Below are 26441 nucleotides of genomic sequence, written 5' to 3' on the forward strand. Positions count from 1 at the left end.
TTCCCCATTGAGCAGGTTAAAATTACACAGAAGTTTCCCTCTAATTCCACTGACATTTTTAGAAGGCTCTTCACTGACAGGGAAGGATCCAGTGGTGCTGGAAGGAAGACCAAAGACTTAAGACCAAAAGACAAGCTTGGAAAACAGCAAGATGTGGTGCTGACGCTCCTGGAGGAGGCAGCTTTTTGGTGTCTGCCTTCAGCATTCCATAGGAATAACTGGATTTGGGGTGGTGGGATGCAGACAGCGTTTGGGAATGATCTCCTCCTGCCCCATGTTTACCATTTTTAGTCTCAAAAAAGGACCAAGCCTGGGGTTTTTGCCAGGTGTGGGAGACGTGCCTGCCGTGGGCACGGCAGGAGCTGGAGGATTATTCTAAGCCTGGTTTAAGTTTAAACCTGGTTTAAGTTTGTAGCGGAGACTTGTTGAGGTGAGTTTGGAAAGTTGGCCGGGGTGAGTTTATGGCCAGGATAAGGGACTCAGGAGCCTCCTGCTTTGCAGGCTGCAGTGTGAGGGTGTAAAACAGCATTTCTTGTTCCCCACCCTGAGTGCTGAGGCAGGATTTGGGGCAGGCCCGTGGTGGATCTGGCAGGATTTCATGGGAATATGTAGTCCCTTTCCAGGGGGCAGGAATGGTGGGATTTAGGATACAACCTTTTTTTTCCCCCTGTTCCCTCAGCAATGAGCTTTTCCTCTCGGTTGTGTTTCCTCCCTGGTGTGGTCACTGTGTCTGTTCCTGTGCATTTGCTGTGTGTGTGAACAGGGAGATGCTCAGAAACTTCAGACTCTCTGTCCTTTAACTCTTGAAAAAGCAGAGTTGTGCTAAAATACCATTACTGCTCTCCCCTGTTGTAAAACCTCTCAGAAGTGACTGACTCCTTTAAAAAAAAATGCCTACTACATCACTGAGAATAAGCTGTTAATTCAGCTTATGTGTGTGTGTGTGTGTGTTTTCTAATCTTTCAAACCTATTGTGTAGTGATTGAAGTTCTTACTCTCTTTACCCATCCTGATTTCCCCAGTTCCCTTGTTCCAGAGCTGTAACACTGGCAATTTCCACCCCAAAATTGCTTTGTTGGCAGTTGTTGATTATTGATTATCTTGCTTTCTTAATCTCTGCCCAGAGAAGCTGTGGCTGCCCCTGGATCCCTGGAAGTGTCCAAGGCCAGGTTGGAGCAACCTGGGCTGGTGGAAGGTGTCCTTGCCCATGGCAGGGGGTGGAGTGGGATGATCTTTAAGATCCCTTCCATCCCAAAATATTCTCCAGTGTCCATCCTGTGGATGAGCTGATAAGAAGGTGAAAAGGAGGGGAAATAAAAGCAAGGGGGGAGATGCAAAGTGTAATTAATTCTGTAGATATGGATCAGGAAAGATGGGAAGTAAATGTGTGCAAGGTGCAGGTGAAGGACTTGTACTGGGGGAGCTCCAGTGCAAATATTGGTGTCAGAAATGAAATCCTGAAGAAAACTCATCACCCTGGGGAGGAGAAGGCCAGGAAAGGAGTAGATGGTGTAAAGGAAGGGGCAGGAACTGCATAGGAACTGTTGTTCTGCTATTTTTTTAATCCTGGTTTGTCCATTTCCAAGCCAGTCCTTGTGTCCAGTGATGCAAATATCTAAGGAATGATAGTTAAAAATCAAGGTGCACGTGGAGGGGAATGTGTGCAGTGGAGTTGATGTGTTTGAGACCTTTGGAAAAATAAATCAGTGTTTGGTGGCTTTTAATACAGATAATGACAAAGCCTGATGTAGAATAGCACTAATGGTTTTATAGCCAACATAACTTCATTTAACCCTTGTTTTGCTGCCTTAAGATCCCCAAGAAGGATCAGAAGTGTTGCAAGAGGAAGCTTGGAGGGCCCTCAAACTTCAATCCTGGGAGTATGAGTTCCCCCTGAACTTCTGTCTCGCCTTCCAATAAAACTTGTGATGCTTGATAGTCTTGGAAAGGTTGTGGGCAGCCATAAATGTGGGGGGAAATCATAAATGTGAGGGGAATTTGGGGAAGTCCTAAATCAGCTTGATCAGCCTGGTTTTATTTTTTCATTCCTCCAGGAAGAATTCCTTCCTAGGATTTTACCCAGTGGCAGTGTCACCACTTCTTTCTCATTCCCCAGGTCAATTCTGAAGCCGAAATTCTCTTCAAATGGGGTAAAATCCCATTTTTTTTTGCTAGGATTGTGGCAGTTACTGCTGAATTGTGATAACCACCAGCTGAATGCCAGCTTTGAGCTGCAGTCTGACTGAAATCACAGCTCTGAGCTGAAGTGAAGGGGCACCTTCAGTAGTAGCAGAGATTTTCCAGCACTTCCTGATATGTGCTTTTAATAAGGTGACTATTAGAGGTTTGTCCTCTACATCCAGAGAACCAAAGTGGTCCCAAATCCGCTACAAAAATCGAACACTTGTGTGTTTGGGCTTGTTTTCCTCACTCTCTTGCTGTTGCTCTTGTGCCCAGGTAATTCAGCAGGTGAATTCCTGCTTGTGGCAGGGACAGTGTTTGTGTCCATGAGCTCCAGGAGGAGGAACTGGAGTCTTTGGGCTCAGTGTCCCTCTGCACCTCCCAGCTGAGTGTGCCCTGACCTGGCAGGGAAAACCCTGCATGACGCTGCCTGAGCCCAGAATCTTCTGGTTTTTTGCCATCCCCTGGAAGAGAAACCCCTTCCCACATCCTTTAAAATGACTTGCTTGCCCTTTTGTGCCCTTAATTCCTGTTGGCCACGTGCCTGCTGGGTTCTCTCTGCCCTCTTTTCCTCTCAGTTCCTGGGTGGAAGGACCAGCTTAAGCTGCTGAGAAGTCTTAAGACCTGAGTAAGATCCTACCTTGTGTCTAGGTAGGCATGGAGAAGACAGTCCTTCTTTCTGGTACCTCTGCATTTTAACAAATAAAAAGGCACTTTCTACCTCCTTTCTTCTGTCCCCAACTTACCCCCCTTCCCCTTCTGGTGTTTGGAGTTTTGGGAGGAGCAGTGGAAGCGAAGGAGTCTGTCAGTCCTGTCAGAGTGCTGGGGGCTGACTCAAGGCCAAGGAAACCATCCCAATGGGAATGCCCCAGGCAGTGGCCTGGAGTGGTTTTGGGGCATTGCTGATGTTGTAGGGTTTGGAAAACAATCCCTCTCCCTCCTGTTCTGCAGCTCAGCAGAACTGTGGCTTCTCTTGTGTTTGTGGAGTGTTGAAGCATCTTTCTCCTGCCTTCTCTCCCCTCCTTGATTTGGGACACTAAATAGGTGCCTGAGCTTGGGATAGGTGGCAAAATGGTTAAAAAAACCCCAAAATGAGAATTAAATTGATGTCCTGCTCTCCCAGTGTCAGTGCCAGGGCCCTTCAGCCTCCGTTGGCCTCACATCGCTCCAGCTGCTCCTTCTGCCATCGTCTCCTGTCCATGACATTCCTGACTGGCAGATGCAGGGCAGTTCTCTGCTTCCTTTGCTCTGGGGTTCCTCACTTCTCTCCTGTCTCCCTCAGCAGTTCTCTAGAAAAGAATGGAGAAGAATTGATGGTGGGAAAAGCTGCTTTTTTGGGGGGCTGCACTGAGATGGAGCCCAGAACTGGAGCGATCGCTGAACCCCCCCAGGCAACACCAAGTTCCTGAGGTGTTTGTAACAATTCCCTTGGCTTGAACCTTGCCCCTCAGGTTGGACTGGGATGGCACTGGGGGTTTAGGACTGGGATGGCACTGGGGGTTTAGGACTGGGATGGCAGTGGTGGTTTCTGCAGTTGTCTTTGTGTCCTCCAAGGCCACAGCAGTGTTGGGGGGGTGAGGATGCAGAGCAGTGTCACGGGCAGGTTCATCAGCTCCAGGTGACTTGTGAACGTGCTCCTCTCCTCCCTCACCCTGTTGAGCTGCTGGAACTGCCCCTCCAGACCTTCCCTCGGGTTATTAATTAGATGTGAGAGCTCAACCTCTGCCTCTGAGCTCTCCTGCTTCCCACGACGTCCCCTGTGTGTCCCAGGTGGGATTCCTGCCCCAGCTCCTGCTTTCCAAGGGAAAGTCCTCAAACTGCTGCCCTGGATGTTGAGGGGGTTGTTTTGCAGCTGCCAAGGATGGTCCCTTCTCTCTCAAGGGCATGGACTACATAAGTTGTTATGGATCACTTACTCCACCAAGAGCTTTTGTGCTCCTTTTTTTTTTTTTCTGTTCTAGAGCTTTTTCCTCCTTTTTTTTATTTTTCCTCAGATTTATTTTTTTTTCAGAGAGCCCTGTGGACAGGTAGGAATTCCCTCCTGTGTCCGTGGCAGTGTGAGGAGTCCAGGCAACACACTCCAGGGGGTTGGATGTTGTACAGACCCCACTCAAGGCATGAGACTTCTATTATTTATTCATTTTTCTGGGAGAGGGAGTTAATATTTTCCCTGCAGGTATTGAGCCTGATAATCTGGACATGTTTCTTCCAAGCAAGAGAGTTGTTCAGTAGGAAAAATGCTCCAGGTAGGAGTTGAAATGCTCCTTGTTGAAGAAGGTGGAGAGGGAAAATGTTGTTTCCAGGAGAACTATTTTGAAGTCTGTGAACACAGTTAAATATTGAATTTGCTCAGTGATAGCTCTTGGGTGCTGCTGTGTGATACCTGGGCTTCTGCATCCTCCAATTAACCCTGAAAACACTGGGATTGATGAAGAAAAAAAGGGAAGAACTGAGAAACTTCCCATCTAACGAGAAGACAACTGAGCTGAGAACAAATAGTTGCTTTAGGGCTGGAGCAGTTTGATCCTGGCATGTTTTAAACCCCTGTTTTATTAGAAAAGCACTGTGGAGAAAGTTTTCTTTTGAAACAATCCTACAAATTTCTCCTCAAAATCCCACCCTGGGTCTGCTTCACATTATCTGATGCCTCTCCAGGGAATTGCTTGGGAGTTGTTTTTTGGGGTTTTTTTTGCCTTAAAGAAGAGGAGAAACATGTGAATTGTTTCCCCAGAGCTGCAGCCTCTATCTCCAGACGAGAGGGAAGCACATTGTTTTGTGCCTTTGATATGATCCAACCAGAAAACAGCCTTAGGGGGGAAAAAAAAAACTTCCCAGTCCTTGGCAGCAGAGCTGTCTTTCTGTCTCTTTTTTTTTTTTTTTTATTTTCCCTGTCAGTGCCACAATGTTCAGTGTTCTAATAACTCCAGATTAAACTCACATGGGGCATCTCCAAAGTCCTTTGTAAGACTCGAGGTCAAAACTTGCTGAAAGTTCAGAGGGACGAGTCTCATTTTCCTAATGAACACCAAAAAAAAAAAAAAGAAAGAAAAAAAGTTCCAGGGTTATTTTGGAATTAGGTCTAAGAAACTGGTACAAGAAGCTACTTCAGGGCTGTAATTTCGTGGCAGTGCAGCCAATTTGTAGCAGCTGCTGAAAACTTTCCACCTTTCTGGGCTGAACCCTGCGAAATTCAGGTCACCAGGGTGATGGGGGAGGTCTCTGTGGTCTCCATCGGTGGCCTGGCTGTTCCTGCCCGTGGAAGAGGCTCCAGAAGTTCACAGGTTGTTTCTTTTGGTTAGGCCTGAGCCTTTTGAAGTGTCTTTAATTGAGGGATGTCACAATTTATTGGAGGGCAGCAGCATCTTAATACTGACACAGTTCGAGTCTCAGAATTCCAGGATGGTTTGGGTTGGGAAGGGACCTCGAAGATCATCCCATCCCACCCCCTGCCACGGGCAGGGACACCTTCCACCAGCCCAGGTTGCTCCAAACCCCGTCCAGCCTGGCCTTGGACACTTCCAGGGATGGGGCAGCACATCTTGTATCAAGTAAAACGAGTTTTAGCAATTATATTTGTGATTTCTTCAATATTCCTGTGCGAGGTGCTTTTGGAATGTCACTGCTGAACCTCCAGGGAAGGTGGTGGGAGGTGAACTCGACTTCAAGTGGAACGTTTCTCAGTAATGGGGCAGGACAACAGAAGAGGGAAAACACCAATTATTACTATTTCTTTATCTTGCTGTTCTTCCCGTTTTCTCTGTTGCAGTTTTTATCCTGTCTGAGTAAAATCTCTTCTTCCCCTTTCCTTAAATATTTATAGTTTTGGTCTAAACATAAGGTAGTTGAGAATTTAGCTGAATATAGTAGAAGACACAACACTGTTCAAGTGCTTAAAGCCAAGAATAGGCCATCAGGCTCGTGTCTGGTTGCGTCATCTGACGTGGAGTGTTTGTAATTTTGGGTTGGATTAAGCTAATAGAGCATTTAACTACTACTGGATTTGCGGGTGGGGATAACTGGGAATTCTTCTATGGAAGAATTTAAAATACATCTGTGGCTTGAAGCTTATGAGAAATGATAAATTCAACTCACTGTTGTGACCAGTCCTTTTTGTGCCACATCTCCATGTTCTCTCATTATTGGCTGTGACTCCAGGAATATCCCTATTCCTGTGGGGTTGTGGTGGGGACCCTTATTATATTTTTATTATCTATATTTTCATTATATATTCTTATTATGTATTTTAATTAAATATGTTATTATCTGGTTTAGTATATATTATATTAAACTATTACAATATATCAAAATTATTATATTACAATATATAAAACATATTTTATCAATTTTAGTATGCATTTTATTATATATCTCAATATATTGTCATATATTGTTATAGATTTTATTATATATAATATATTTTCATTAAATATTTTATTAAATATTTTTTGAAGTATATATATTTTGAAAGCATATATTTTGTTATTATATATATATTTTGATTCTGGACTCCTCTTGAAAACCAGCCAGATCATACAAATAACACAATTGTGAATCTCTCCTTGAGGTTGAAATTGTGGTTTTTCTAGAATCTACTTTTAAAATACCTGAGAAATGCCCATTTTTCCATCAGCACCACCTATGCCTTCAACACAAAGGGGCAAAGGGTGTGTTTTCAGCCTTAACTCTCTTGGAATTTGCAGTGGTTTTATTTACTCTTTAAACACAAGGAATATGTTACGGGGATGCTAAACAAGAAACCAGCCAAATATTAGAATCTGTTATCTGGCTGTTTGTATTAATCATTAATTAATAGGGACATTCAGCCCAGTGCCAGAGCAATCCTGCCAGTGGAGTGGAAGGGGGAACACCTGGAGACTTGTGACACTGGTAGATCTTGTGGTCAGGAATAATATCCAGGGATTTGAGGGTTTTTTGTGTGTACATTATAATTACCAATAGGTGGGAAAGAGGACTGGACTCAGCCCCTGTTCCTTGTTCTCTGGAATAATCTTGACTACTCGAGGTTTGTTGTTCTGATCTTTAGGCTAAGCCTGATCTTTGCTTTGGTCTCCCTTTCCGTTCCTCTGCCTGGTGTAGGAAATGGAAGGATCCCATGTCCAGCACTCCCCAAATCCATCCAAAAGGTTTGGGTTGGGAAATGAGGCCCTGGCCCAGGTTGCCCAGAGAAGCTGTGGCTGCTCCTGGACCCCTGGAAGTGTCCAAGGCCAGGTTGGAGCAACCCGGTCTAGTGGAAGGTGTTGGGTTGGAACTGGATGGTCTTTAAGATCCCTTCCAACCCAACCCATTCTATTATTCTGTGATACCTCCCAAGGCATAAACAGGAGAGGGGAGCATCCCATGTCCGGGACAGAGGTCGGAGCCTTCACTGTCCTTCAGAGCCCCTTCCTGTCCCAACTTTTCCAGCTCTACCAGCAAATCTTTATTATTAATTCTAAAACAAGTAATTTTGTTCCCTGACATTCTTTGGGATAATGTCAGGTGGGATTTGGGTCTCAGAGAGAGAGGAGCAGGGGATGCCTTGTCTCCATACCTTCTCCCTGGGATGGCGGTGAACCTCTCCGTGGCTGGATGCAAATGGATGCTGGGAGCATCCAACTGCTACCAAAATCCATCCAGTGTTCCCTCCTGTGCCCGGGGTGCTCCCAAAAAATCCAAAGTCACAATTCCAACAGAACTATCCGAAGTGGGATGTCATGCAGAGTTTTGCTTCTGCCACTTGCTTGAACAGGACTTTCTCTTCCCTTGGATCCCATGGGATATGTAGGAAGAAATTTCCAAGTGAAATGTAACTCTGTGATTATGTGTACCCCAAAACTCACCTGAAACCTGTGGAATAACCTCGATTCTCCAGATGATTTTAAATTTCTGTTATTTTTTGACCGTTTTGTGACTTCACTTTGATTTTTTTATTTGGTGGTGGTGTTTTTTTCTTTTAGCTCTAGCAGCTACTGCATCCATGTGGTGCCAGGATCTTGTCAGGATCTGTGGGATGCAGTGCTAGAGCCATGCAGGGAATGACTGGCTCCGTAGAGGTTGTTATTTGTTGGGTTTATTTTCATTTCATTTTCCTAAGATTGCTTGAAAGAGGAAGGCTTGAAAGTGGCTTGAGAATTAGACTTGTGAGACGCTGAAGTAACACGAAATAAGATGTATTTGTGTTCCTTGCCTCGATCTGGGGAATTTGGGCCCTTCAATCCTCCCGAATTGCTGCGTCTCCGAAGGTACTCGTAACCCCCGAAGCTGCCCTGCGAAAGGCTTTGCTGCTTGGTTCTGCCAGTACTGAATGATGTCTGTTATGGAATTGCATAAATACGGCAGGAATTATAAAGGGGGAAAAATCTGTGGTGTTCGGTCATTGTTTTACTACACTTCAAATTTTTTCTCATTACTTCATGAAATTCCTCTCTAATTCAATCTTTGTCTTTTGTCTTTGCTGCCTTGCAGGGTTGGTACAGTAGGCCTCACTAAACTTAGCTGCAACTAAGAATTTCTCCTACATCAACTGAGTTAAGGCTGATGCTCTTGTGGAATGTGGATTAAAAGTGCGTGCTAAGTTCCAAATTCCCAGTTGAGAAGCGGAGAAAGTAAATGTACCACTGCCACCAGCATCAGGACAGCAAACCAAGGGACAAAGAATTTGAGCCGCGGTGTTGCTCTTTGTTAACTGGCTCACGTGGTGCTTAAGAGACGTTGGCTGGGGGGCGAGAAGTGGACGCCAGCCGGTTACAAACATGAGGGCCGCCCTGGAGACGGCAGACATTGCCATTGTGGCCCTGTACTTCGTGCTGGTCATGTGCATAGGTTTCTTTGCCATGTGGAAGTACAATCGGAGCACCGTGAGCGGCTACTTTTTGGCAGGGCGTTCTATGACCTGGGTAGCGATCGGTGCCTCTTTGTTTGTGAGCAATATTGGAAGTGAACATTTCATTGGGCTCGCAGGATCCGGAGCGGCGAGCGGATTTGCCGTGGGCGCGTGGGAGTTCAACGCCTTAATGCTTTTGCAGCTTTTGGGATGGGTCTTCGTCCCCGTCTACATCCGCTCGGGAGTGTACACCATGCCCGAATACTTGTCCAAGCGTTTTGGAGGGCATAGGATTCAAATCTATTTTGCAGCATTGTCTCTAATTCTTTATATCTTCACCAAACTCTCGGTTGACTTGTATTCGGGGGCGCTTTTTATCCAAGAGTCGCTAGGTTGGAACCTCTATCTGTCGGTTATCCTGCTTATCGGAATGACGGCGCTCTTGACTGTGACCGGAGGGCTGGTGGCCGTCATCTACACAGACACCCTTCAGGCCCTGCTTATGATTATCGGTGCCCTCACGCTCATGATCATAAGCATCACGGAGGTCGGTGGGTTTGAAGAAGTTAAGAGGAGGTACATGTTGGCGGCGCCGAACATCACGTCCATCCTGTTAACCTACAACCTTTCCAACACCAACTCCTGCAACGTCGACCCCAAGCCCGACGCTCTTAAAATGTTGCGCGAGCCGACGGACGAAGACATTCCCTGGCCCGGATTCCTGCTGGGACAGACCCCAGCTTCCGTCTGGTACTGGTGTGCCGACCAAGTCATAGTCCAGAGAGTCTTAGCCGCGAAAAACATCGCTCATGCCAAAGGCTCCACCCTGATGGCGGGTTTCCTGAAGCTGCTGCCCATGTTCATCATCGTCGTTCCGGGCATGATCTCCCGGATCCTGTTCGCGGATGACATCGCCTGCATCAATCCCGAGCACTGCTTCCAGGTCTGCGGGAGCAGGGCCGGCTGCTCCAACATCGCCTACCCGCGGCTGGTGATGAAGCTGGTGCCGGTGGGGCTGCGGGGCCTCATGATGGCCGTGATGATCGCCGCGCTCATGAGCGACCTGGACTCCATCTTCAACAGCGCCAGCACCATCTTCACGCTCGACGTCTACAAGCTCATCCGGAAGAGCGCGACGTCCCGGGAGCTCATGATCGTCGGGAGGGTCTTCGTGGCGTTCATGGTGGTGATCAGCATCGCCTGGGTGCCCATCATCGTGGAGATGCAAGGCGGGCAGATGTACCTGTACATCCAGGAGGTCGCGGACTACCTGACCCCGCCGGTGGCCGCTCTGTTCCTCATGGGGATCTTTTGGAAGCGCTGCAACGAGCAGGGGGCCTTCTACGGCGGCATGGCCGGGTTCGTGCTCGGCGCCGTCCGGTTGATACTGGCGTTTATTTACCGCGCTCCGGAGTGCGACCAGCCGGACACGAGGCCGGGCTTCATCAAAAACATCCATTACATGTACGTGGCCACGGCTCTTTTCTGGATCACCGGGATCGTGACCTTCGTGGTCAGTCTCCTGACCCCTCCGCCCACGAAGGAGCAGGTCCGGACCACCACCTTCTGGGCCGTGAAGAACAGGAGCGTCAAGGAGACGGCAGCCAAGGGGGAGCTCTACAAGGCGCAGGAGAAGAGCATCCTCAAGTGCAACGAGAACGCCAACCACATCATTCCCAACGGCAAATCCGAGGAGAACCTGAAAAACCTCAAGCCGGAGGACATCAACCTCCTGGTGACCTGCAGAGACGACAGCAACCCGGTGATCTCGGTGAGCCACTCCGAAGTCGAGACGCCGGTGGATTGTTACTCCAACGGCCAGGCGGCTCTGATGGGCGAGAAGAAGCACGAGGAGGAGACTGAGGACCCAGAGAGACATTTGAAATTCATAGATTGGTTCTGTGGCTTTAAAAGTAAAACCATGACCAAGAGAGCTGTTCGGGAGGTCGAGGAAGAGACTGTTTGTTTACAAATGCTGGAAGAGACTCCAAAAGTTAAACTATTACTAAATACTGGACTGGTCTGTGTGTGTTCGCTTGGAATATTCATGTTTGTCTACTTCTCTTTGTGAGTGAATAGTGAACTTTTAAGGGTATGGCTGAACATACAGAAGTTGATACAGGTCTCTGGAGATTGGTTTTTTCTTTTTCCTTTTTTGTTTTTTTTGAATTTCAAGCAACATAACCACAACCCAGGCATTGTTTACGCTATAATTGTAAGATCAACTCAGCTTTAGCCTATTTCCAGACCATTTGAGACGTGTTGTCCTCTCTCTGCTCAAAGCAGAACCTGTCCTGTGGTGGCTTTTTTTCTTTTTTCCCTTTTGTGTTTTTTTGTTTTGTTTTGTTTTGTTTTTTCTTGTTCCATTTGCAGTACTAACCTTTTGTTTTTACGTGTATAAATATACCAAAGGCAGGCAGGTGGCTGTGTTTGAAGTCAGGCAGTTCCAGCTCAGTCAGCATTAAGATAACGAGTAATCATTTACCAGTGTGGAAAATCTAAGTGATCAAAGCTGTGTCAAAAGGTTTTTAAATGTAGAGCTGCGATGCACATCCTGTAAAATAACTGTATTCCCTTGGCCAACTTAGCACTTCTTAATTTTGCTCACTGCTTTCACTTGTTTTTATTTTATTTTTTTTTTAATTCAATTTCTCTTATAGCAACAACAGGGAGTTATTTTGTCTCATTTTATAGCACTTAAAACATGATAGTTGTTAGTAGCTTTCTGTTTTTATTTTTTTCTTTGTAAGAGAAGTTTTGTCTTTTGATTTATTTTTTTTTTTTTAATCCACTGTAAATTCCAGTACTGAAAAATCGCTGTATTTAAAGGGGAAAAAAAAAAAAAGAGGGGAAAAAAAGAAACAACAAACCAAAATAAAAAAAAAAAGCCTGGACATGACAAACTGTCACTGGAGGAGAAGGAAAAGGAAATAATCTTTATTTGGGTTTTGTATTCAGCAGGGTGGGAAGGGATCTCTGGAGACCATCCAGTCCATCCCCCTGCCAAGGCAGGTGACACGGGAACGTGTCCAGGTGGGTTTGGAATGTCTCCAGGGGGAGAAACTCCGCTCCCTCCCTGGGCAGCTGTTCCTGTGCTCTGCCACCCTCCAGGGAAAGATGTTTTTCCTCATGTTGAGGTGAAACTGGTGTTTTAGTTTATGGCCATAAGGCCAAGAAGATAATTTCAGCCTCTTCAGTCTCTGCACCTTCGGGACATAGCATTAGGCTCTTTATAGGGGAAAAAATCTGTTTGTGTGTTCTACCACTTGGGAAGAAGAGAAATGTGAGGCTTTGTGTGTTGTCAGTTTGTTTTCCACACTGGGAAAGGCCCTTTTTCCTGTGCTGTGGATGTCTGGAAGGAGTCTGTCCCCAGCCCTGCTGCTGCTGCAGGTGGAGTCTGTGAGGGGAGAAAAAAGGAAGGGGGAGTGGGGGAGAGAGGTGAAAGTGCTCCTTATTTTCCAGAGTCCTCTTGCCTCATGTTTTCTCCCATTTCCCCTTTCACCCTGTCAAGCCTCCTTTTTTTATTTTTTTTGTGAGGAATCCCAGAATGATTGAGGTTGGAAAAGACCTCAGAGCTTGAGTCCAACCCATCACCCAGCCCGACCAGAGCACTGAGTGCCACATCCAGCCTTTCCTTCAACACCTCCAGGGATGGTGATTCTACCTCCCTGGGCAGCCCAGTCCAATGTCCAGTGGCCTTTTCTGGGAAGAAATTCCTCCTAATTCTTCCAGCCTAAAGCTCCCTCCTCCAAACAGCTCCCTGGGGATCCCGTGTCAGGAGATAAGGAACGTGTGCCACCGTAACCTGTGTCGGGAATCCAGGTCTTTCTCGTGATTCTTCCAAAAAAGTTCATTTCTCCCAGACAATTAGTAGGTCTCCAGCTGCTGAAGATCTTTCCTGTTGAAGGATAAATCCTGAGGCAGGGATGAGCAATTCCCAGGTGTGCAGCACGTGGAGCTCAGCAGACCTAAAGGCAGCAGAGCTCAGTCCACATCCCTGGTTTTGGGTGCAGAGCTGACACTGTGTGGCTGCCCTTCCAGTATTAAACCCCCTCCCAACTCCAGGACAGAGTGGTCATATCCAGGCTTTCCATGGAAATAATTCCTCCAGTTGTCTTTGCTCCCGAGCTCGTTCAGGGCTTGGGAGAGAACAAACTGGCTGGGCCAGAAGTGGTCCGAGGGACCATCTGAGTGTTCAGCAAAATCAGTTCCAGGGTCCAGCGACATTTCCTTGGCAGGGAAATGAGAACCAATTCCTGAGAAATCCGTCTGTAGAGATGAAATTGGGGTCAATCCTGCCTTTGAGTGCTGGAGAAGGTTTCCTTTCCAGCCCAGTGGTGCCGTAACCCGTCCACATTTAGCAGCTCGTGGATCTGTTTGCAGGTGAAATGGTTCCACTTCCATTTTTGTGGGTGGTTTTTTTCCTGTTAGTTTTAGTGGTGTTTTTGTATCGATCGAATCTCATTCATTCCGAAACTCCAAACAGAGGCTGAGATGCCCCACTTTCCTCCACTTGCTTTAGTTGTTGCTGCTGGGAAGTCGACTGCTCTGAGGTGGAGGAGTTGGAATGTTGTTGCAACATGTGTAGAAAGAGTCATCACACCCGCTCGTGGTGTCGGTACCAATGTGACAGGACACATCTTCTTACCATTTTACGTGGCTGGTTTCGTTCAGAAAATGGTTTCAAATCCTTTTTAATGGCCAAAATTAAAAAGGGTACGTGAATTAATGGCATCTCAAATCACTTCAGTGGTGGGCTGAGCTGGGAAGGATGAGGAGATGTACAAAGCACCTGGATTTTTTTTTTTTGTCAGGCAACATTCGATCTCGTAGCGGGGATGGAAAAACAACAACTTGTGGAGGGCAAAGATCATCTCAGTCCAACAACCTCTTCTTGAAAAGGCTGGGATCTGGCTAAAAAAATGCCTCCTTTGGCACAGGGAAACAGCCTCATGTGCCAGGCACTGTCCCTTAGGAACTTGGCGCGTGTTTTTAGGAGCGGCCGGTGCTTGGCTTTTCCAGGCCGCTCCTCTTTGCTCTCAGTATTAACAAATGCTTTGCCACAACCTGTTAAGCCAGGTTTGCTCAGGGACCCTTTGGCTTGGCTGCCATCGCCTCACCTGTGCTTGCTTTTTTTTTTCCCAGGGTGCCTTAAAAAGGTTGGGAAGTTGAAGGCGCGGCTTTTCCGGCCACCCGAGGAGGGCTTTGCTTCCAGTGGCTTTTCCCTGCTCCTTTGAGCTCCTCTTTGCCTTCCCCAAAGAATTTAAAGAGGACACCCCAAGGGGTTGTTAATTCCCAGGTGTCCTGGTCACTGTAACTACAATCCATGGAGGAATCGCCCTTGGAGGGTGGAAGGGAGTCAAGTCCCTCCCAAATGTGGAGCCTGAGATGCTCCATCTCCCAGTTCCAATATTCCTGCTTCCTAAACCAACGAGTTGCCACATTAATCACAGTGATAATTGGCAGGCAGCCTATTTATTACTTAATAAATTAATACTCTGCATCCCCCCCATCTTCGGACCTGTTATTGTGAAGAAGCTTTTAAGCAAATTATTTCTCCAGGTTTCTTTTTTTTTCCCACATTTAAAAATGTGGTTTTATTTCTATTTTCATGGCATAGAGGTCATAGAACTTGCTGGTGTTCTTTGCTGCAGATAACCACTTACTAAAAGGCCTTTGTTACAAAAAAATAGATATATTTATAAGGCTTCAAGCAAGCTGCCTTTTGGTACCTCACCCTGTGTTATGGACCTTGGGAGAAGTTGCTTGAGGATTTTTTTATAGCGTAAACATGCCTTTGCTAGTCATGGAAGGTGTTGAGGAATTTTGGTTGAAACACCAATATTTTGGAGGCTGGTAAAATTCCAAAGCGTTTCCCGGAATGGACAATCAGTTCCATAAATTTTGTGGCCTCCTCCTCCTCCTCGGTGGGACTGGTTGGTGGTGCAGGAGGAGATCCAGGAGGACACTTGCTTTTATCGTGGTTTATTTATTGCCTTGAGCTGAGAATGACAGGCTGGAAGAACTGATTTTTGGAATGACCACTTTTTTTTTTGTTTTTTTTTTTTTTTCTCTTGGTATTTCCCTTAACTTATTTTTTTTTTCTAAGATATTTGAATTTTCTCCCAGAAATGGTCGAAGCCTTTTATTTAAAATAATAAATAAATAAAAAATTAAAAAAAAAAAAAGAAAGGGCTTCTTGAGAACTTAATAGCAAATTTTGGGAGACTGTTCTTATTTAAGTTTTTTTTAAATGGCTGATTTGATGCTTTTCTCTGCCAAAGTTTAGGGGTGGGGTTGTTGTTGTTTTTTTTTTTTTTGTCGTTGTTTTTTTGTGATTTTTCCTGGTAGCTTTTCCTCGAAGGAAACGGTGGGAGATTGTAAGAAATAAAAAAATGGCCTTCAGTATATATTGTATTGTGTATTTTTACTTCTCTTCTGTGTTTCCCTGATCCCAGAAGGGCCAACATGAGACTTCTGATGCGAGTCACGAGCCCTGTAACCGAGGAGGGAAATGAATCCATTTCCTGGGGTTACAGTGGAGAGGGCAGAGCCATCCGAGGGTCTTAGAAGATGCTTTTGACTTTAAAACAGCTTTATTTTTTTTATATATCTATTTTTTTAAATCCTAAGATAGAGGAGGTGTTGGGAGATGCTCCCTTTCAGAGAACAGGATACATGGAAGAAGCTGGAGTCGGGAAGCTCCAGCTTTTTTTTGAGGAAATCTTTGGATTTAGCATGTACAGCAAAGCAAAATTACTCATCTGTTCATTTGGTATATTCTGTATGTTCTGTGCCCTTAAATGTAATTGTTTTGAAAAGAAAACTAACCTTGTCATGTGATGTTAAAAGAAGCAGATTTCTGTGCAATGTTTTAATTTTCTTTTTTTTAAAAAAAAAAAAAAAAAAGAGAAAATGTTTGTATATAATTCAATGGTTTAATGTGCTTTAATTGGCCTGAGGTAAAGAGTAGTCCTAGAATGTAAACATGTATAATTAGGATTTCTGATTTCACTGTGAGATCTCTGAACTCTTGGTTGTTTTTCGGGTTGGGGGGGGTTTTTTTGGGTGGTGTTTTGGTTTTTTTTTTTTTTTTTGGCAAAGTGGTTTGTTTTGGTTCCGAAACACTTTGATTTCTGTTCCTGGTGTTGGTTTAAAGGCTTCACTTCTGTTCTGATCTCGAACTCACGGTCTGGTGACATCTGGTGACACACTTGGCATTCTCAGTTTTTTTCACTGTGTAAAAGTCAGACACACTCGGGGCAAAACCGGTGGCGATGCGACAAATTCTCTGTGTCTCTGAGTCCACGTTTTTAAAATGAGGTGGTTATAAAAATAGTTGCTGTGCAAAAATGTTAGTAGTCTTCTTCAAGAAGAAAGCGAAATTTTCTAATCTCACTCGAGCAGTCTCTTCATTCATCTTCTTTTCCAAGCACAGTGTCAAAGTGATGCTGCTTTACCTTGTATCTCTGATAGAATGTTGTTTTTTTTTTTTTAGGGATCTGTGAAGTATTTTTGTCTGTTGGATTTTTATATAAAATACCAGTTAATGAACTGCCTTTTTTTTTTTTCTCTCTCTCTGGGTTTTTTTGGGTTTTGGGTTTTGTTTTTTTTTTTTTAAACTCTTCGACTAAAAATACATTTCAGACCAAAACCAAATGATATCATATAGCATTTGAAACCTGCCTTTTTTCCTTGGCCCTTGTTTTATTTGAAATAAGCCAAATGGGCATGTAGATAAGATCACTATAATGGAGCCAGGTCTCTTTTGGTAAAGTGTTATTTAAAGGTCTGTTAAGATCTTATAAGACAAATATACTGAAAAACAAAAAAATTACTGTAGTAGGAATATAGATTTAGAAGTGTTAATGAGATTAATACAGCTTAATTATATTGTAAGTTGCTACTGTCCTTAATGACAAGCTTTTTGTCATAGAAACGATGTATGATAAATTAATTTTGGTCTAGTGTATAGAATTCTCATATTGCTATCAATCTTTGAAGTAAATCTGATGCAAAATTCTCCTAGTTAGCATTGCTGGCCCTGTGTATACTGTTCTTTGTATCCTGTATGCATATTATTTTGCCTCCTGCATTAGTCTTCAAACTAAAAACTCTTATTAGAGAGTATTTGGATACTTCAGACTGTGTTTCTTGCAGTTTACATTCCTTTACCATGGCATTTTTTGTCCTGTCCAAAAGTATTGTATGGAAATGTTTCAAACTTCTGTACAAAGTTTCAATAAAAATAGAGACAAAAAGAAAAAAAAAAAACAAACCAAAACAACAGACGACCAACAAACCGACAGAACAGAGATTTGTGGAGCTGGTTTGGAGTGTTCTTCCATCCCTGGGGGTAAAGAGACTTCCTGGCTTTCCCCTGAGATTCCAAGGCCTCTGGAAGCAAAGGGAGGGCAAAACCAAAGGGGATTCTTGAGAACTGCAAGGAGAACTTAAGGATCCGAAAGACAAAAATCTTTGGGCCAGCTCAGGTGGGAAGGTGGGATCGGGATGGGCTGGGATGAAATTCCGTTGGCTTGGAGCTCGGGGTGCTGGCAGGGCACAAAATGTGGGAGAACCCACCTCCAGGAGAGGCCCTTGGTTGGATATTGTGCAAAATTAGGATTATTTGGGGCATTTTCTTCCTTTAACTGCCCAGTTCAGCTGCTCTTTAACCAGTTCTTGAGTGGGACAAGCCCCTTCTTCTGTGATTGTGGAGTGTCCTTGAGTATTTCCAGTTTATCCTCCTGGGATTGCCCTTCTGTGTCTGCCTTGTTGGGATCTACCAATCAGTCCCTGTGGCCAAGTTTTCCAAGGAAACTGGGCCAGCTCTGAGACTGATCCCGTTTTCTCCCTGGTAGGAAGCAGTTGGAGCTTGTGGTGGGCAGTGTTTGGATCGTTGCCTCTGGGGAGGGAAAACCTTCAGCCAGGTTTTGTTTGCCCAAAGTAAAACCTCAGCAAACAGGAACCTTCCACTCCCCGATCCCTCTCATCCCTGTCCCCCACAAGGACATATTTAAACTTGGAAAACGTGGGAATTGTGATTCTTCCTTTGTCCAGTGATGGTCCAGCAAGGAGAGGTGGTGTTAAATCACCTGTGGATTGGGAATTAAGATGCTCTTTTGGAGATGGGATGTTGGCCAAGACCGTGAGAAGGATCTGCACTCAAGATTTTCACTTGCTGAGAAAGTGCATTAATCAAATTATTCTTGGGTTCTCTTCTTTTGCCGATGTGCTGTGAAAGAAAAAGGGAAGATTTGCTGTTGTTGGTTTCAAGGAGTGGATAAAAAACATTTTTTGGAGAGGAAGCTTTGGATTTGGGATGAAAAATAAGGCACTTTCCTACCTGTGAACTTGGCTTGGATTTGTGATTTCCATGAAGGAGTGGGACTCCAGTGTTTTCATTAGTTAGCTGTTAATTAATGGGTTGTTTAATTAGTTTATTAGGTGTTTGCTCAGCAGATTCCCATTTCAGTGATTTGAAAAGAGGTTCAAGAAGCCCCTTTGTCACCAGCTGGTTCTGTTTGTGTTGGCAGAGACCCCGTCAGCCCCCAATTTCTCGATGTTTGAGGCTTTGATGTTCCTTTGGGTGGGGAGTTCTGGCCCAGGTGAGCTGTGGGCAGGTCCAGTCACTGCTGCAGCAACACTTCTTTGGGGGGTTCACTGGGAAAAACACCCTGGGGATGGTGGGAATGAGCTCCCCCTGAGGTGAATTCCCCCTCCTGAGACGTGGCTTTCCCAGTTTGCCCTGTGGATGTTTTCTGGTGCTGGGACAGGGAACAAACCAGGTTTCATCTCTGGACTTGCTTTCTTCACATGTCATCAGGTTGGACTTGATTTGGTTTTTTTGATGTTTGGGGGCTTTATTATTGAGGTGTTGGTGGGTTTTTGAGGTGTTTGTGACAGGAGAAGGCGATAATTTGACTTCATGGTCGTGGTGTTTATAACCCTTGCATTTGTCAGCAACTATTTTTAATACTTACCTGAACCCTGAAACTACTTTATAAGTTAGTTTTCTGTATCCCAGTGTATTTATTGCAGCATGTGGCAGAATTTGGACAATAAATTGCCAAGGTTCCCTCTTCCTTTTGCACATCAGTTGGTGCAGTGTGACTTGCACCCTAAATGCTCTTCTGGTTCAGAGATAAGGAGACTTCATGACCTGCAAAATGAGAGGATTTTAAAATGATGGTTATGGTCCTCAGGACAGGCTTTGGAAAGGTTTTATTAACCATGTTCAGCTTTTTCTTAGTCCTGACTGTTCTTCTGTAGCATTAAGGCTGTTCAGGATGGGTGTAGCTGGAGCTGGGAAGGGGCTGGAGCAGCAGGAGGGGCTGAGGGAGCTGGGGGGGCTCAGCCTGGAGCAAAGGAGGCTCAGGGGGGACCTTCTGGCTCTGCAACCCCCTGACAGGAGGGGGGAGCCAGGGGGGGTCGGGCTCTGCTGCCAGGGAACAAGGGACAGGAGGAGAGGGAACGGCCTCCAGCTGTGCCAGGGGAGGCTCAGGTTGGACAGGAGGAGGAATTTGCTGCTGGAAAGGGTGGTGAGGCCTTGGCAGGGGCTGCCCAGGGAGGTTTGGAGTGCCCAGCCCTGGAGGTGTCCCAGGAAGGCCTGGCCATGGCACTCAGTGCTCTGGGCTGGGGGACAAGGTGGGGATGGGGCCCAGGGGGGATCCATGGGCTGGGAGGGCTCTTAGGCAGTTGGAGGTGTTTCTCCCAAGGCTGGACCATTTCTGGTCCTCCAAGGCTGGAACCTCCAGCCCAGAGAACGCAGAACTTCAGCTGTGTTTGTCCCCTGGAGCTGTGCCCCAACCCCACCGTGTTTCCCTGCAGCTTCCCCAGAACCAGGGAGCTGGGAAAGCAGGGCTGGAAAACACTGCCCGTGCCCTGGGCTGGCTTTGGCTGGGCTGGAGTTGATTCCTGTCCGAGTATTTCCTCTGGGAATGTGTCCTGGGTTTGTGCTGAGCACCAGGTTGATGATTCTGGGGTGTCTTTGTTGCTGAGCAGCTCTTGCACGGCACCGAGGCCTCGTGTGCCCCTCACACCTCCCACCCCAGGGGAGCACACGGAGCTGGGAGGGGCACAGATGGCACAGGGGATCCCAAGGGCCATCCCAGACCCTGTGCTGGGGGAGGAGGAGGGAAGGGTGGATGTTTGCAGTGATGGTGTTTGCCTTCCCGAGTCGCTGTTCCCCGTGCTGGGGCCCTGCTCTGCCGGGATGCCCCTGGGAAGTGGGGAAGGAATTCCTTGGTTTGCTTTGTGGGGCTTTTGCTTCACCCCTTAAAGTGTCAGTATTTCAACCCATTCCTTATCTCGTTCTCCTCATGAGATTTTCTCCCCCAGTCCCACTGGGGGAGGGAGGGAGGGAGTGGCCATGTGGGGCTTCCCTGCTGCTCAGGGTTAAACCATGACATTCCCAAAGCAACTGTACTGGGAGAACCTCTGCCAGTTGGGAGCTGCCTGCACAAACGTTCTGGGTTGGATTTTGGGAGAAGGTTCTTCCCCCAGAGCTCCAGGAGCATTTGGACAACGCTCTCAGGGATGTTGGGGTGTCCTGGGCAGGGCCAGGGGTCGGACTGGATGATCCTTGGGGTTCCTTCCCACTCAGGACATTCCATGATTCTATTCCCTGTGGGGAAAAAGAAGTCACCAAAAGTTCAGGGTGTCTAAAAACTGGCAGGTTGTCGCTTTGGGGAGAGGAATGGATGCCCTGAATTGGCAAATTGCAGCCGTGTGTCCCCTCCCAGTGTCCTCAGGGAGAGGTTTTCCAGGGAGGGGTGTCCGTGTGTGCATTTCAAAGGCCAGGGAGAAAAGAGTGGTGGAAAATAACTCCTTCCACATCTTTTTGTTTGGGATTGGGGGGGTCTTTTCCACTCTTAATTACTTAAGCTTAACGAATATATAAATTAAACTCGATGAAGTCTGTTCACATCTGAAGTCGTGAGAGGAACAGAACTTCTGGTTTCTGATAAACTTGGTCTTAGCAAGTTTCTGATAAGCAGGATTTGGAGATCAGGAGTCCATATTATATTTTATATTATATTTTATATGTATGTAATAGATATTTGGAGACCAATGAAGTCCATAGTTTAATTTATTCTGGTTGGAAGAAGAGTTTTAAGTTTCCAACTGAAGCTTTAAGAAAGGAGTTTAATGGATTCTGAGTTGATTCTGCCCAGAGAAGCTGTGGCTGCCCCTGGATCCCTGGAAGTGTCCAAGGCCAGGCTGGATGGGCCTTGGAGCAACCTGGGCTGGTGGAAGGTGTCCCTTTCCATGGCAGGGGGTGGAATGAGATGATCTTTAAGGTCCCTCCCAACCCAAACCATTCTGTGATTCCATGAATTTGTGGCCAGTTATACTTGAATTATTTCTAGTAATAAACCCTTGAAACTGCCCTGAATCTCGATGGATTGGGTTGCTGTTAATCTCAGACTTAAAAGACCCCTTCTTAGAAACGATCAAGACCCTCAACTCTCTAAAATGAGTTAAATCCAGCAAAGTTCAGTGCTGAGGCTGATGTGTTAATTTAACTGTGACTTGATATTTCGAGGGGACTTGGATTTTTGGCTCAGTTTCTTCTGTATTTTTCCTTTGATCTTAAATGTTGAGTTAAAAATAAAAAAGATACATCGTAGAATTTGGATTCTTTGAGGGGAAAAAAAGGTGGATTTGGGGACAGGAGAGACACTGGCATGGCTTTGACTTGAAAAGTTGCTGCTTCCTCTGCACCCAGGTGCCCAGGTGTCCTGTTCCCCTCAGGTGAAGTTACTGGTTCCTGGGCTTATACCCCATCAAAATGCTCATTAAAGGTCTGTTTTGGGCATGGGCTGTTATTTTTAATTCAGACTGAGTCAGTTTTGATCACTTCCCCCCAAACCTATTTTTGGTGGCTTTGCCTGCTGTGATTTTTTCTCACTATTCCCAAATGAGTTTCTGGAACAGTTTCTGGAACAGCCTTTGTGTCCAGTCAGTGTTGGATGGAGACCCGAAATGGGGGCATGGGCAGGAGATGTGGGGGTTTCCCAGTTGTTCCTTATCCTACCTTGGGCAAAATGGTGCTGTTGGAGTTACAGAACCCTCTCTGTCCCTGCCCCATGTCCAGCTTTCCCTGAATTGATCCAGCTCTGGAAACCCCAACGCAAGAAAGAGGTGGATCCATTAGGAGTGAGTCCAGAGGAGGCCATGGAGGTGATCCAAGGGCTGGAGACAAGCTGGGAGAGCTGGGAATGTCCAGTCTGGAGAAGAAAAGGATCCAGGGACACCTCAGAGCCCTTTCTAGGGCCTAAAGGGGCTCCAGGAGAGCTGGAGAGGGACTGGGGACAAGGGATGGAGGGACAGGACACAGGGAATGGCTTCCCACTGCCAGAGGGCAGGGTGGGATGGGATATTGGGGAGAAATCCTTCCCTGTGAGGGTGGTGAGGGGCTGGGATGGAATTCCCAGAGAAGCTGTGGCTGCCCCTGGATCCCTGGAAGTGTCCAAGGCCAGATTGGATAAACTTGGAGCAACCTGGGCTGGTGGAAGGTGTCCCTGCCCATGGCAGGGATGGCACTGGATGATCCTTAAAATCTCATCCAACCCAAACCTCCTGTGATCCCTCCCAGCTCTGCCATTCCAGGCAGGAGTTGGGAGCCCTCCTGTTTTTGGGGCTTAGTTTCCTGGTGGATCCCAGCCCGTTTTTCCCGGGGTGCAGCTCAGCTCCCACATCTCGTTTGCTCCATACCCACCTTTATCTGTGTGTGGATCTCTCCTCTCTCTCCTGCAGTGGTTGGACCCTCCCTAGAGCTGCTCTTCTGGCTTGTTTATGCTTTCACAGTAATTGCAGCTTTGCAATTTTGGATTACTCAGCTCAGGCTCCTTCCCCAGGCAGATAAAACCCCAGCCCTGCCATTGGCTGAGTTACATACCTGGCTGTGCTCTTTAATATTAGCAATAATTTCTTCTTTGCTGACCATTCTTTATCATATAATCTTATTATTCCATGTCTCCTTGGGTACCAAAACAGGGTGTGACAATTAAGTGGCTCGTTCCACCTTCCCCTTGTTTCTCATGGCAAAGCCTTTTCTGGTGCCAGTGATTTTCTTGGCTCGTTCACCAATCCGTGTTTGGATTTTTAATCATTTTCACTGATCAGTTTCTAATGTTTTATTAAGTAGGAAATGACAGCAAGGAGTTGGTTTTTTTCCCCCTTAGTTTTGCTGCTTTTGAATTGCACTTTCTTCTCAATGTAGATTTTGCATTCTTTGATTTCCCCCTCAGTAAATAATCTCAGGACAAGCTTTGTAACTGTTGAACAACCAAAAAAAAAAAAAAGAAGACATAATTTTCTCTTACTGCCTTGAAGGGATGATTGAGCTAATTAGGATGGGCTTATTTCTGTTCCTAATTTGAGATGTACCTGCTGACTTTAAATGCTTCCTGTTGAACTGAGCGAGTGGCCAGAACTTGAGCCCTAAAATTAAGTATTTGGTGTCCACTTCCCTTTCTTTCTCTCAAGACTTCTTGGGGGAGCTCTGGTGCCTTGAGAAAGCTGCTTTCTTGGCCAGATCTGTTTTTTCCATCCCTTGGACTTGCTGTGCTCTCCCCCTGAGATGGAAGTCGAGTCCTTTCCCGTGGCTCTGGTTCTTTCCCCTCAGCACTGGGGGGGTGGCTCCTTGGATTTTAGGAGGCATCAGCATCCCAACAGTTTCATTTCCAGCCCTTGCCCCGTTCCTGGTTTGTCCCCGAGATGTTCTTTGCACCTTCATGGTTGATGAGCTTGTGCCTGAAGACACTTTGCCATCAGAGCATTCCTGGGGGTTTTTTTCCCCCCCTGTTCCCTGTCTTTAACACATTTTCTGGTTGCCTCATGAGTTCTGTGTGACCTCCAGGATCATCCAGTCCCACCCCAGCACCACCAGGATCACTCACCCCTAATCTGCATTCCCAAGGGCCACATGCAGACACCTCTGGAGCACTCCCAGACACAGGGACTCCACCACCTCCCTGGGACACTTATTCCAAGGCCTGACCACTCCTGCAGGGAAAAATTGTTTCTAATCTCTGATCTGAACCTGCCCTGGTGCAGTTTGAGGTTATTTCCTCTCATCCTTTCCCTTGGATGTGGCAGCAGAGCCTGACCCCCCCCGGCTCCCCCCTCCTGTCAGGGGGTTGCAGAGCCAGAAGGTCCCCCCTGAGCCTCCTTTGCTCCAGGCTGAGCCCCCCCAGCTCCCTCAGCCCCTCCTGCTGCTCCAGCCCCTTCCCAGCTCTGTTCCCTTCCCTGCACACACTCCAGCCCCTCCATGTCTCTCTTCCATGAGGGCCCAGAACTGCCCCCAGGATTGGAGGTGGGCCCAGCCAGGGGTTTGGAAGGAGTGTCAGGGCCTGGCAGTCCCCTGTGGTTGGGGTGACACCTGGGCAGGTGTGACCTGGTGGGAATGGTGGAGTGACCGTGTTTCTCCTGGGCAGCTGGAAGTTTAGATATGTGGGAGCAGAGGGGACACAGTTTTGATCTGTAGAAACAGTCCTTGGGTCAGTTCTTCCAGGAGACCCCCCCAGATCTGTAGGGTTTTCAGGGAGGGGGCAGAGGATGGACCAGGCTCTGCTGGGGGGCCCAGCAATGGCACAGGAGGAACGGGCAGGAACTGATGCCCAGGAAGTTCCACCTGGACAGGAGCAAGAACTTCTTTGCTGGGCAGTGACCCAGCCCTGAGCAGATTGTCCAGAGGGTGTGGAGTCTCCTCCCTGGGGATATTCCAGACCCATCCTGTGCCATGTGCTCTGGGATGGCCCTGCTGGAGCAGATGACCCTCTGTGGGCCCCTCCAACCTGACCCATCCTGGGATTCTGGACCTCTCTGAGAACTCCTGGCTGACTGAAGTGAACCCAGTTCCCTGACAGAGTTCACCAAGTTCACCGAGGGTGAAACCAGTTGAGAGGGCTCTGGTTTGACTCTGGAGGCAGAGCTGGAATTACCAACCAGGGCTTTCATGCTCTTGGGAGCTCTTCCTACTCTCCAGCATGAACATCCTGGCACAAGCTTCCAGTTTCTCCCCTTCTCTCCCCCATCTTTGCCTCCCCACATCTGTGGTGCTGGAATTAGTGCTGGCTCTTCAGGAAAAAATGTTGTGGCTCGTGGGTTGGGAGCCAGGCAAGGCCATTTCCTACGTCCTCAGCTGGTCTGGCTCTGAGGCAAACCAAGGAACCTGTGTCTGTGGGTATTTGGGTTAGGAGAGGCCTATTTATAGTTGGGTTGATGGCTTTAGGCAAACTCTGATAAACCAGGGCATTTTTTGGAGAGGGAGAATGAGAGGGATTACAGCGACGAGCTTTCAAACCCAACAATTAGTTCGTGCTTTCGAAGTGGGGAAGGTTGCAAAAATGTGTAATATTTTACAGTCCCAAATGGAAAAATCTGTGGCTTTCTTTTTCTTGTTCTTTTTGTTTGCTTTTGTGTTTTTTAAATACATGGGGTTTGAATCTTAGGCTTCGTTGTGCTTGGAAACTGCACAGCACGTTGGACTTGGAGCCACTCAGGGAATGTGCTGATCCGAGGGGATGGGAAAAGGAGACAAAAAGCTTGTGTGTCATTTGGGCTTTGAGGGATGTAGAGGAGTGAGGTTACCCAGTAATATTTAATTTAAATCTGCAGGGTGGTTAAGGAGGATTTGTCAGGGGGGACCTCGTGGATCTCTCCAACTCCCTGACAGGAGGTTGTGAGGGGGAGTTGGGCTCTTCTGCCACATCCCAAGGGAAAGGATGAGAGGAAATAACCTTAAATTGCACCAGGGCAGGTCCAAATTAGATATTAGAAAAAATACTTTCAGTGGTAGAGTGGTCAGGCCTTGAAATAAGTGTCCCAGGGAGGTGGTGGAGTCCCTGTGTCTGGGAGTGGCCCAGAGGTGTCTGGATGTGGCCCTTGGGGACATGGATTAGGGGTGATCCTGGTGGTGCTGGGGTGGGACTGGATGATCCTGGGGGTCTCTCCCAGCCTTCATGGTTCTGTGGTTTACACTCAGACTTAGGAACCCAACTTTGAGTCATCTTATGCACGGGGTGACTGAAGACTTACACGAGTTTTCTCCTGACTGAGAAGAGACGGTGATGTTGGTCTGATCTAATAAAATCTGAATACAGCTGCAAATCAGCTCCTTCATTCCTTTTCCATTCCCAGCTGGTGCCACCTCGCAGGCCAGGTAGACTTGGGGTTGTGTCCTGCTGTGAAATGCTGCCAGGAGAGCAGGATCAGGCTGTACCTTCTGGTTGGCTTCGCTTAGACACACGTTGATATTCTGTTCTCTGCAGGAGACCCGTTTCTGAGGTGCTGGAGCAGGTCCAGAGAAGAGCAACGAGGCTGGGGAAGGGACTGGAGCACAAGTCCTATGAGGAGAGGCTGAGGGAGCTGGGGGGGCTCAGCCTGGAGAAGAGGAGGCTCAGGGGAGACCTCCTCACTCTCTACAACT

General features: G+C 46.9%; 2 protein-coding genes across 3 annotated transcripts in view; both read left to right on the forward strand.

Annotated features, from left to right (window-relative positions):
• Positions 1 to 11891, forward strand: part of SLC5A3 (solute carrier family 5 member 3) — an 18424-nt gene extending 6533 nt beyond the window's left edge. The window contains exon 2 of one of the 2 annotated variants that reach the window (XM_027634355.1): positions 8647 to 11891. In XM_027634355.1, coding sequence (XP_027490156.1) covers positions 8934 to 11075 — 2142 coding nt within the window. In that variant the 5' untranslated portion in view covers positions 8647 to 8933 and the 3' untranslated portion in view covers positions 11076 to 11891. The remainder of the gene's footprint in view (positions 1 to 8646) is intronic. The other variant, XM_027634347.1, reaches the window with a different exon arrangement.
• The window catches only part of MRPS6 (mitochondrial ribosomal protein S6), a 47042-nt gene that overhangs the window by 4907 nt on the left and 15694 nt on the right, over positions 1 to 26441 (forward strand). The gene's annotated exons all lie outside the window — the stretch shown is intronic.

This window comes from Corapipo altera, unplaced genomic scaffold, assembly GCF_003945725.1.
Source record: "Corapipo altera isolate COAL_440 unplaced genomic scaffold, ASM394572v1 0, whole genome shotgun sequence".
NCBI lineage: Eukaryota > Metazoa > Chordata > Aves > Passeriformes > Pipridae > Corapipo > Corapipo altera.